General features: G+C 47.1%; 1 protein-coding gene across 1 annotated transcript; it reads left to right on the top strand.

Moving 5' to 3' along the window:
* The first annotated feature begins 1,591 nt into the window (after positions 1–1,591).
* Positions 1,592–9,399, top strand: LOC309536649 (protein phosphatase 1 regulatory subunit 3E-like). Its single transcript, XM_082230807.1, has one exon. It carries the CDS (start codon positions 7,439–7,441, stop codon positions 8,519–8,521), a length of 1,083 nt encoding a protein of 360 aa, XP_082086933.1. The 5' UTR covers positions 1,592–7,438; the 3' UTR covers positions 8,522–9,399.
* Positions 9,400–11,712: the final 2,313 nt, after the last annotated feature.

Below are 11,712 nucleotides of genomic sequence, written 5' to 3'. Positions count from 1 at the left end.
CTGCCAAGAAAACTCCATGGACAAAGACAACAGGCATATAAAAGTTATGACTCTGGAAGATGAGCCCCTCAGGTCGGAAGGCATCCAACATGCTACTGAGGAAGAGCAGAGGACAAGTACAAGTAGATTCAGAGCTGATGAAGCGGCTGGGCCAAAGCCGAAAGGACGCTCAGTTGTGGATATGCCTGGAAGCGAAAGGAAAGTCCAATGCTGTAAAGGAAAATATTGCATAGGAACCTGGAATGTAAGAACCATGAACCTGGGTAAATTGGATGTGGTCAAAAATGAGATGGCAAGAATAAATATTGACATCCTGGGCATCAGTGAACTAAAATGGACGGGAATGGGCGAATTCAGTTCGGATGACCATATCTACTACTGTGGGCAAGAATCCCGTAAAAGAAATGGAGTGGCCCTCATAGTCAACAAAAGAGTGGCAAAAGCTATACTGGGATGCAATCTCAAAAATGATAGAATGATCTTGATACGAATCCAAGGCAGACCTTTTAACTTCACAGTAATCCAAGTTTATGCACCAACCACTGCTGCTGAAGAAACTGAAATTGACCAGTTCTATGAAGACTTACAACACCCATGCACAGCTGTGATCCCCAGTGTTTCCTGTGGGAAAATAAATAATTTTATTATTTATACCCCACCCATCTGGCTGGGTTTCCCCAGCCACTCTGGGCGGCTTATAGAAGAAGAAGAAGAGTTTGGATTTGATTTCCCGCTTTATCACTACCCTAAGGAGTCTCAAAGAGACTCACAATATCTTTTCCCTCCCTTCCCCACACAAACACTCTTTGAGGCAAGTGAGGCTGAGAGACTTCAGAGAAGTGTGACTGGCCCAAGGTCAACCAACAGCTGTATGTGGAGGAGCGGAGACACGAACCCGGTTTACCAGATTACAAGTCTACTGCTCTTAACCACTACACTGCATATATTAGATATACAGTGGTACCTCGGGTCACATAATAATAATAATAATAATAAATTTTATTTATATCCCGCCCTCCCCAGCCGAAGCTGGGCTCAGGGCGGCTAACAACAATCAAAATAGTCCAACATTCTAAAACATTCATTATAAAATTAATTAAATCAAATTAAAATCAAATTAATGGCAACCATCAAGCAAAATTTTGTGTAGATTGCCAGAGGAGGGGGTCAGGCTGCGCCCTGACAAAAGGCCTGGTGGAACAGCTCTGTCTTGCAGGCCCTGCGGAAGGATGTCAGGTCCTGCAGGGCCCTAGTCTCTTGTGACAGAGCGTTCCACCAGATTGGAGCCGCGGCCGAGAAAGCCCTGGCTCTAGTTGAGGCCAACCTAACCTCTCTGTGGCCTGGGATCCTTAGGGTGTTTTTATTTGCAGACCGTAAATTTCTCTGTGGGACATACCAGGAGAGGTGGTCCCGTAGGTACGAGGGTCCTAGGCTGTATACATACGCTTCAGGTTACATATGCTTCAGGTTACAGACTCCGCTAACCCAGAAATAATACCTCGGGTTAAGAACTTTGCTTCAGGATGAGAACAGAAACTACGCGGCAGCGGCGTTGCAGCAGCAGGAGGCCCCATTAGCTAAAGTGGTGCTTCAGGTTAAGAACAGTTTCAAGTTAAGAACAGACCTCCAGAACGAATTATGTACGTAACCAGAGGTACCACTGCATATCTAAAAAATAATAAAAACATAAAGCATTGAAAACCTCCCGATACAGGGCTGCCTTCAGATGTCTTCTAAAGGTTGTGTAATTCTTTATCTCCTTTACATCTGAAGGGAGGGCATTCCACAGGGAGGGTGCCACTACCGAAAAGGCCATCTGCCTAGTTCCCTGTAACTTTGCTTCTTGCAGTGAGGGAACCAGCAGAAGGCCCTTGGAGGAGGACCTCAGCGTCTCGGCTGAGCGATGGGGGTGGAGATGCTCCTTCAGGTATACTGGGCCGAGACCATTTAGAAAAAGCCACAACTGTTTTAAGTCATACTTTAAATGTATGGTGTGAAGTCACCTTGGGCTCTTCCTCAGAATCCTACACCAGCAAGGAAACAGATCTCTCACCTGTTCCTTTGATCTGCAGTCAAGCAAAGGTAAGTAGCAAATGAAGAGTGGTTGGAGCTGTTGCATGGGGTTTAAGTATACTTCAATCAAACCTAACTTCTATGGGAAGGGAAGGGGCTTACCTAGTGAGTGAGTAACAAAACACCAAAACCTTTGAACTGTTGTTTGTACATATCTTCTGGTTTACTGCTACCTTCCTGAGACACAAGTTTGAAATGAAGAGGACACAACCTTTAACCTTACAGTTCCTGGATCATAAATTTAATCTTAAAAGAGATAATTGTCTGTATGAAATCTGGTTTCTGCTTATAGAACGTTTATAACTAGATATTTCTGGCATATACAAAGTTAGGTTCATATTGTTACAAAGTTTAAGGTAAGAATTCACATACTTGTTGCTGTAATAAGAGTCCACAAGCATGTTTTATTTTTATAGCAGATTTGAAAATTGTCCTTTGAACGTCTTACCAAAAATGGAGTGATCTATTCATGATCACAAAACTGGCTTACAATTTAGAAGTGTCTGGTCAATAAAGGTGCTAAACATGTTTCTGTGACAGAGAGTGACAATCATATATTCCCAGTGCTCAGTCCTTCAGTTTTTAAAATATTTTCTTTTATGCTATGAACTTTTATAAACGGTTATGAACAGGTGTGTTCTGCAATAAGGTCATTTCAGTGAACATTAACATGACTGTTATTTACACAGCAGAAAGGGTGTTCCTTGTTTTAATCAAAGCAATGTGACATAATCAAAAGTGAAGTGAGACCATTTAAACCTCCTTGGCTCATCTGTAGATTTTTCTTTGTAAAATCCTGCATGTCTGTCTAAGCAGGAACAAGCCCTAGAGGAAAATGATAATCACCACACTAAGGGCATGAACACAGGACTGCAGTGAAAAAACAGAGTGACTCAGGAAACTCTGAAAGAAGTGCCTTCATATTCCCCTGAGCTAAAGATACATATTATCAAAACAAAGAATGTATTGTAGTCGTTTATTATTTATTTATCATTTTTATAGTATGCCCTTCATCCAAAGGTTGCAGGGTAGAAATGCATACAATTGAAACCAGAAGTTAAACAATAATATTTAAACAAGCCAACATAAATTATGTGTAAAAAAACAGCAGCAGCAATTTTTAAAAATCCAGTCCAGTGTACCTCACCCTTCCCCAAAAGCCTGAGCAAAGAGATGCATCTTCACCCAATGAAAAAGCAAGAGCAATGTCATGGTGAGATGCAGTTCAGAAGAGAGGTCATTCCAGAGGCAGAGAGCCAGTACTAAGAAAGCACACTTAGTCCCTACCCCATGGATCTCACTGGGTGCTGAGAACACTACCACTAGAGATATTTGTGCACAGGCAGGGTGATACATTCTTTCAGAAACTTGGGATTTACTGTAAGTTTGTCACAATCCTCGAATCCAGCAGCAATCCAGACACAAGAGTCAAAGGCTGCTGAGGCATCAGATGAGGAAACCAACCAAGTTGAAGGCTCTGACTGGAGGTCAGGAGAGCACTGCACCCAAGGAGGCCAGATAGAAGCCTTCAGAAGAATATCCAGGACCATCAGAGACACTAGGTATTGAGGCAAGATTCTGGCAGGCACCTTCCATTCAGCCTGGGGAACCAAATGGCTCCCACAGTACCTCAGTGCTCCAGCAGGACAGGGTGCTCAGAAGGCAGAAGGTGATCAAAGGGTGGAGAAAGGCAGATTAGAGGGCTGGTCCTTTAAGAATCTGAAGCCTCTAAAAGTGGGCAAAAAGGTAGTCTGGAGGCAGAGGCTTAGAAGGCCCCAGTCTGTTCTCAGCTTCTGTCAGAAGTTCAGAACAAGTCACCGACTCAGGTCTATCAGTGGTCCTGCAACCTGCCTTGCTCCATGGGAGTGGGTGTCAGAGCAAAACACAACAAATGTAATCTACTGCAGACTGCTTTCTCTGCTACACTAATGTTTCTTTCACAAAGAAACTGTGCTTTCTACCCACCCACCCCGCAAAAAAATTCCATTTTCTACATGAGGGCCCTAGCTCCATGTGCCTACATGAAGTGAGCAGGGACAGAGAGCGGGGACTTCACTGCCATTGAAGTTATAAAATCACTACCCTGAAGTCTGAAGTCACACAGTTCTTGTGATTGTCTTTCAAAAAGGCCATGAAACCCAGCTCATTCCCAAAAGTCTCTGACAAAGTGGGCATTTCTGATTCTGCAAGAATGCACCACTTTTGGCTGCTGCCATTTCTGTAATTTTAAATTGTGTTTTGTTAATATTGTGTTATTTTATTGGAAGTCATCTCAAACTTTTTAAAAGAAAGATACAAATGTTCTAAATGTGTGTGTGTGTGTCAAATAGTTATATACAGAGATTAAATTATTTCTCCAGCTATAGAGGTTTGGCAACAGTGTATCTGACATTGCTCAAGAATTCTGAGAAACTAAAAAAAAATCAGTGCAGTTTTGAAGTCAGTAGTTAAAAGCAATGGTTTAGAAACATTCAGTCCATCATCTTGAATCAAAAGGGCATCCAATCATACCCAAACATAGAACAAATTCTGCTCCTTGATCACAGACATCATCAGGCCAAATTTGGTAATGATGGTTTAAAAGGTGTCCAAGTGCACAGAGAACAGATGAATGGAAAAAACTACTTTCTGAAACAAATAGTTACAAGAACTGAGACAATCTTTGTCACAGAAATTTGGCAACATCCCTTCCCGCCCCCGCCCCCAAAATACAGAAGGAAAAACATAATTACACTTACTTAGTCCTCTCTTCTTCTATATTTATCCAAATTACAGTGCAAGTAAGAGGGGGGGGGACTTTATTAACTAATTCTGAAAGATTTTAACATGCTTTAAAAGCTGCTTCTTTTCTACATATATTGCAATTCCTCTTCTGACATAAACACTAACATTAGAGTTTAGTGGTTTACACAAGATAGCAGCTTTGTAAGTGATCTGAAATTCATTAAAAATTGACCATGTTTCTCAGTGTTTGAATAAGGATAACCAATTGTTTACAAAAACCTAATTAGTTTAATTAGGTATTGTATTGATGTTTGGCACCTTAGGATGCAAAATCCTTTGCCAGATAATGGATTCCACACTTTCAGCAAGCATGCCTTGCTTAGAATGAGAAGTCCCCAAGGAACACTGCTGTTTCTGCCAAAGTATGTGGACATAAAAGAGTTTTCAGACAAAAAACGTTGGCTATTCTTTATCTGAGGATGCATAATTTTACATGAGCTATCACAGGCATCTAATAATCCTAAGAGCCTATGCTTTATTTGTACATGGTGTGCAAATTGCTCTCCTGAGCATTGAAAGGATGACCCTTTTTACAAAAAGTGCAAAGATTTTCCAGATAGCTTCTCCACAAGCAGCTTAAAAACCACCATATCAGAGAGTTAGCTACCATCACCTGCTGAATAAAGAGCAGTTCAACTCTACCATGGTTAAAAGGCCCAAGGTGTGATGTTGAGATAATATAGGTTGTACAGACTCCCCTTTGATCAAACCACACAAGCTGTACTTTAAACAAATGTTTGTTTTATTAACAGAATATATAGAATATCTAGAGCATGAAATTGTATTAAACAAAAAAAAAAGTTACTTCTCATTTCTAAACTTTCCCTACTGATGAATATAGCAGAAATGGATCAGCCTAAAATCATCAATCTTTCCTTCTTCCCTCCTAGCAAATGACCAGCATAAACTTCAGGCAATTGAAGACTCTGAACACAGGATTCGGCTAACCCTTTATAGCTTTTTGTGCAATGCCAAAATTTGACACCCCATATGTACTCCATCCTAAAGCATATTTGTGGCGTTGCCAAGGCTCCACACCCAGTGCGACCAAACTGATCATGCACCCCTAAATCTGCCTCTGATACCTGCATTAAAGAGATCAGGAATGGAGGATAAGAAACTTACTTAGTGATATTCTGGTTTGTTATTTGCACTAGTATAGAAGATAATAATATGGAATTCCTTTGTTGTCACGTCTCTTTCTTCCATAAATATTGCTGCTCTAGCCACCTCCAGAGTGCCTGAATCCTGTTTAATTTTTTTTTGTTCGGTTAAGGGTTCAGGTGGAAACGACAACAACCTTAACTCGGAGAGACATCAAAATGGCAGTGATGCTTGGTCTTTCCTATGCTTAGTCAAGCACAAGTCGCGTAGCTGCTCCCATGCACTATAATACAGAATTAGTTTCTCCGTTATTTATGCCATTTCCATAAATCTCATTCACAAATCAAAACATGGAGGCTGCATTATATTTAACCGAGGAATATTGAACAGGTGACAAAATTCCTTCTGCTCACATTGAACTAGCATTATTTTCCTCCCCTGATCTTCCTTATTAAAACCATAATTAACTTTCTTTCAAGAAAATGGAACCAATCGAGCTCATTCGGCGCCTAATGAGTACCTTTTGTTCCTGACCGTGACTGAGCAGCTCTGCACTCCCGAGCGCGGCCGATTTATTGAAAAATGCATTACATGGGATTAAACTGGATTTCCTCCTTTTTAAATCTACGCTGGCAGATCCGGCGCGCAAGCCAGCTGCATCTCCTCTCCGCCGCGGACTTAGGTTTCCCAGGGAGCCTTTGATTCTGCTATTCCGGTAACAGACTGGAGCGGGGAGGGAGGGAGGCTTCTCCGGGGGAATCCCTCCCGCCGCCCCCTCCCTTTGCTTTGGGATCAAGTACTTAAGGACACGGCAGGGGGGTGGTGAGGGGGAAGAAGAAGAGGAAGGAAGGCGGGTGGCACAATCGTCACAGTTTGCAGGGGGGGCGGGCGGGTTGATCGTGAGCCGAGATGACAAGGAGGGAGGCGGCGGGGGCAGAGGAGCGAGCAGGCGAGGCGGAGATGAAGGGGCGGAGAGCAGAGCCGTGATGAATTGGAAAGATGACACGAGGCCCGGGATGCGTATATTTTGCTGCGGCGGCGGCGGCTGCATGACTCCACGACGTCAGCAGCAGCCCCGGAGCCGCGGCGCGTCACGGTGGTCTCCCCCTCCATCGTGCCGGGGTCTGCGGGAGTAGGGCTGCCACCGCCAGACGCGGAGCTCAGCGGGCAACTCACGGTCACAGCAGCGACGTGCGCGCTCGCTTGTTCCCGCGGCCACGAACGAGAGGGACGTCTTCCCTGCACCGAGGGAGAAGAGAGGCGCCGCGCCGCGCCGGGCTCCGAGCTGGATCGTGACCCGTCGCGTCTGCAAGCCGGCCAAGGTGAGCCCCGCAGCCCAGCCCCGAGGTAGCGGGAAAGGTGCCCAGGCGCGCCATGGCGCCGCCGGAGAGCCGGCTGTAGCCGCCGCCGCCGCCGTGAACGGAGGCTCCTGCCCGACGGCCCCCTCCGAGGAGAGCGCCCCGCCACTGCCGCCGCCATGGACAAGGCCGGCTCCGTGCACGCGTCGGTGCCTACGCCGCCGCCGCGCCTCTACCTCCCGCGCAACTTCAGCTGCAGCGCCTGCCTCTACGGCAGCCTCGCCGACCAGTGCAAGGGGGGCTGCAGCCCGGAGCCCGAGCCCGTCGAGGGGCCGCTGTCGTCGTCGTCTCCGCCGCCCTGCTCCTCGCCGCCGCCGCCCTCCCCGCCGGTGACCCCAGAGGCGGCGGCGGCGGCTGTCGCCCCCCCGAAGCCGCCCCCGCTGCCCGCCCCTCGCTCCCCGTCGCCGCCGACCTCTCCTCCGCCCGCCTCGCCCTCCTCCCGCGGCCGGGAGCCCACGCTGCCGTCGGTGCCTCCCAGCCCGACCCTCCGGCGCCGGGCCAAGTCTCTGCCCACGCCGGGCGAGCGGGGCTTACGGCCGGCGCTGCAGCAGAGCCCGTCCCGCCGCAAGACGGTGCGCTTCGCCGACTCGCTGGGCCTGGAGCTGATCGCCGTGCGCCACTTCTGCCAGGCCGACGTGCCCCGGGTGCCGCCGGCGCCGCTGCCCGCCTCGCCTTTCCCGCTGCCGCCGCGCGCCGCCGACCTGCTCAAGACGCGCAAGCCGCCGTCGCTGGGCGAGCTGGAGCCGGTGCTCTTCGGGCCGCCGGCGCCCGTGCTGGAGCCGCTCTTCCCTCCGCAGCCGGGCGCCAGCGCGGGCTTCGCCGAGCGCGTCCGGCAGCACAAGGTGAGGCTGGAGTGGGTGCGCCCCGAGGCGTCGGGGCTGCGCGGCGCCGTGCGCGTCCTCAACGTGGCCTACGAGAAGCAAGTGTCGGTGCGCTACACGCTCAACCGCTGGGCCAGCTGCAACGAGGTGCCCGCCGCCTACCTGCCGCCGCCGCCCAACGGCCACAGCGACCGCTTCGCCTTCCACCTGCCCGTGGGCGCGGGCACCACGCTGCTGGAGTTCGCCGTGCGCTACTGCGTGGCCGACGCCGAGTACTGGGACAACAACGACGGCCACAACTACCGGCTGCGCGCCAGGCAGAGGCCGGCGGCCGCCTCGGGCCACGAGCCGGGCGCCGGCGCCTGGATCCACTTCATCTGAGGAAGGAGGCGCGCCGGCCGCCCCGCCGAGGTTCTCCGACGGCTCGAGGGGCCTCCTCTCCACTTTGGCGGAGAGCAGCAGGCTCCTTTCGCTCAACGGATATGGCGACACCCAGGAGAGTTTCTTTTAGGATAGAGCGCATGGTCGGACGTGAGGACCGAGGAGGAAAATGACCCGTCGTTAAAGGCAGAGCCGTGGGGTGGCTCTTCTCTGTTACGCTCATCTTTCCTTGTGGCCAGTGGATGTGGAAAACAAGAGTCCAAAAGTCCCCTTTCCAAATTAACCTCCATTGGATTGCAATAGGTAATAGCTTTGTTTCTTTGTGGCTCACTTTGTCCATCTCCAACCACCTTTGAGTTGCCCTCCAACCAGCCTTGATCAAATCTCTCTTGGCAAGGAGGCTTGCAGTTCTAATCAGATATTTAACGGGAGGTAAGCACCATGACAACTCCAGCTTAGTACTCACGCAGAGCAATCTCTGGGTATAGTAACACCTAGTACTGCAATGAAGGCAGGCATGATGGAATGCTCCTGTTTTTAAAATAAGAAACCTCTCCACCATGAAAATTGGCATGTCAGAGAGACATGCTAGTTTTCTGTGTGTAGGGATTTTAAAAAGACACTCCCATCATATGAGACACTCCTGCAGTTTGAGGCTGTCCAGCCCAAACATAGGTTAGTTTCCTCAGTGAGGAGTACAGTAGGTGACATACATTATACCATAAACGGAGAACTCACTGAAGAAACTCACTCAACTGCATTTTGCTTAAGTGTAGAATCTTCTCCCATATCTGGATCATGGAGAACCAGCCTGCAACTTGCAGCAAGAGCTGGCTGTTCTCAGTGCTGATTGGCTGAAAGCTAAGTGACATCACTAGCCCACATTTCCCCTTTTCGCTGAAATAGGTTTTCAGCAAGAAAAAGAAACAAATCTGCTCCTCTTTTTAAAAAGAGGAAAGAGGGAGTGAATATACGTTTAAGCCAATCAATGTGCAAGCAGTGTCTTTCAAAAGATGTCAGGTAGCCTGCCTGAAGCAGTGGGAAAGGGCAGTGCAGATTACTGAATCAGTACAATTGATTTGTCTGCATCTCGAATGGGGGAGGAGGGGTGAGCCAGGCTCAAGCTGCTGGGGGGGGGGTTGGGGAACACACATGATCTGCACGTCCACTTGTATCGCCTAGTGAAATGTGTTTAGGTCTGGGTGGTTTCAGTTCACCATGATGTGAGAAGAATCTGCACAGAAACCCCATTCTGTAGGGATGTGGTCTGTTCATCGCTAGAATTCAGCAGACCACAGCGCTGCTCTCTCAGTTCCACTGAGGGTTTTGTATGTGTCTGCTTTTGAGAGGTTATCCAGTGAGGTTTCTTTCCAGACCACGGAAGACCACCTGACTTACTCAAGCCCCACAGCCTTCTCTTCCTCAAGCTGGTCTGAACCACGGGACCTTGTCTCCTGTTCTCATGCGGGTACCTTCTCCTCTGCCGTTCTTCACTTGCTGTGTCTTGAATTGTAAGATGTTCCCTTATTTATATACACCATCAGATGATATTTTCAAAATTGTGTGTTTCCAGGTTAAATACAGATGGTTTATATTTTATATTTTGAGAAATATATTGGGGGGAGGGGAGGAGCTGTTTCAAGCTTCCGTCAGAGGAACAACTTGCAGGCAAAGTATGAGAAAGTAGTGTTGTAATAACTTGCAAGGGCAACGATTTCTTACACTGTAAGCTTCCTCCTTTTTTGTGTTATGAAACAGCTGCTTGCAGTATAGCAACCTAGGATATTACACCAGACTGTAACAGAGTGACAAGATGTCTAAACCAGTGGCTTGATACTATTTTTGACTACGTGTTTGGAGCAGAACTGGAAAACTATTTCCAATTCCTAAGTGTGTTGCCATTTTAGGTGCTAGAATCAAATTTTGAGGCACTGGCACTGCAGATGGCTGAATAATTATTTCAAATTTCTAAGTGCTTAGGCTACCTGAGATTGTCCCAATTGTGACTGAAAAAGCAAACAACTGTTCTGATATGACACCTAAGGGAAATGGTGAAAAAAGCATACAGCCTAACCTGATTTTTGGCTGTACTTGCAACCTGGGCCTATGTATATGTGTTCTGATGCAAGGGCATTGAGGCTTAGTCTCAACTCAGTGTGTATGCAGACTTAGGCCAAGAATTTGAAAATGAAAGCATGTGTGTTCTAACAGTTCTGCTGATTCCAAATGACTAGAGATTCATGTATAAATCCTGTACCCAACCGATGGTGTTATGTCTTCCTCTTAGCTTGAACACTTGTCCACAGGAATCTGATGCTGGCACTCTGGGAACTGAATGTTTTCCTGAGCTCTCTCAGGACTGGCACCTAACAGTTTGGGTAACTGCTTACGAATTTGAAATATTTTTTCCAGCCTTGCTTTCCGGATCAGCCTATTAAAAGTCCACTGAAACTTAGGTGTTCTCTTTGCGTGTACATCAGTCTTTGGCTTCATCAAAATGTGCACTCTTGGTGAGCAACTAGTATTCCTGTAAAGATGTCTTTGAGTTATTCTGTCACTGCTGAAGCTTCTGTATGCTGTGAACCAGTATTATCATGAAATGCATGCAGTATAGCCATGTTTAAGTTGGATGGGAAACAATGGCTGTGTCTACACATAACAGTAAACCATGATTTAGTGCTACATGGATATGAGTCTCTATGAGCCAGAGTGAAGCATCATGCTTATGCACTCTTCCACCCCTGCAGTTGGAAGGAGCAGTTCTATCAAGTTTAGATTTGCTTTAAAAAACAAAAACAAAAAAAAATTGGCTTAGCTTTATGTACCAACCAAGAATATTGGTCATGAAACTTGCTTGTTTATTTGTTGTAAAGCAGGGTCCCTGGTTTGTACATAACACTGAACTAAGTTTCTGTGGAGGCAAAACAAAACTCAGCAAAAGTCCTTCCACCTGTGTGGGAGAAGAAGAGATGTGGTGGAAGAATAGGATGAGGACAAAATCCAATTCCTTTCTCATTTCAAGGAGAACATACCTCATCTGTACTTTGCACAACAATCTGTGAACCGAAATGCAGCCATCCTTTGAAATTCACACTTTAATGAATTTTGCAGAACAGTTCCCCAGACAAGTAATGTGAACAAAAATGCACATACTAGGGTAAAGTACATCTGTTAATGAAAATAACATAGAA

The sequence above is a fragment of the Podarcis vaucheri genome (genome assembly GCF_965113315.1).
Source record: "Podarcis vaucheri genome assembly, chromosome: 7".
Taxonomy (NCBI): domain Eukaryota; kingdom Metazoa; phylum Chordata; class Lepidosauria; order Squamata; family Lacertidae; genus Podarcis; species Podarcis vaucheri.
The sequence above is the reverse complement of the archived record's forward strand: the minus strand, read 5'-3'. Positions and strand labels throughout refer to the sequence as shown.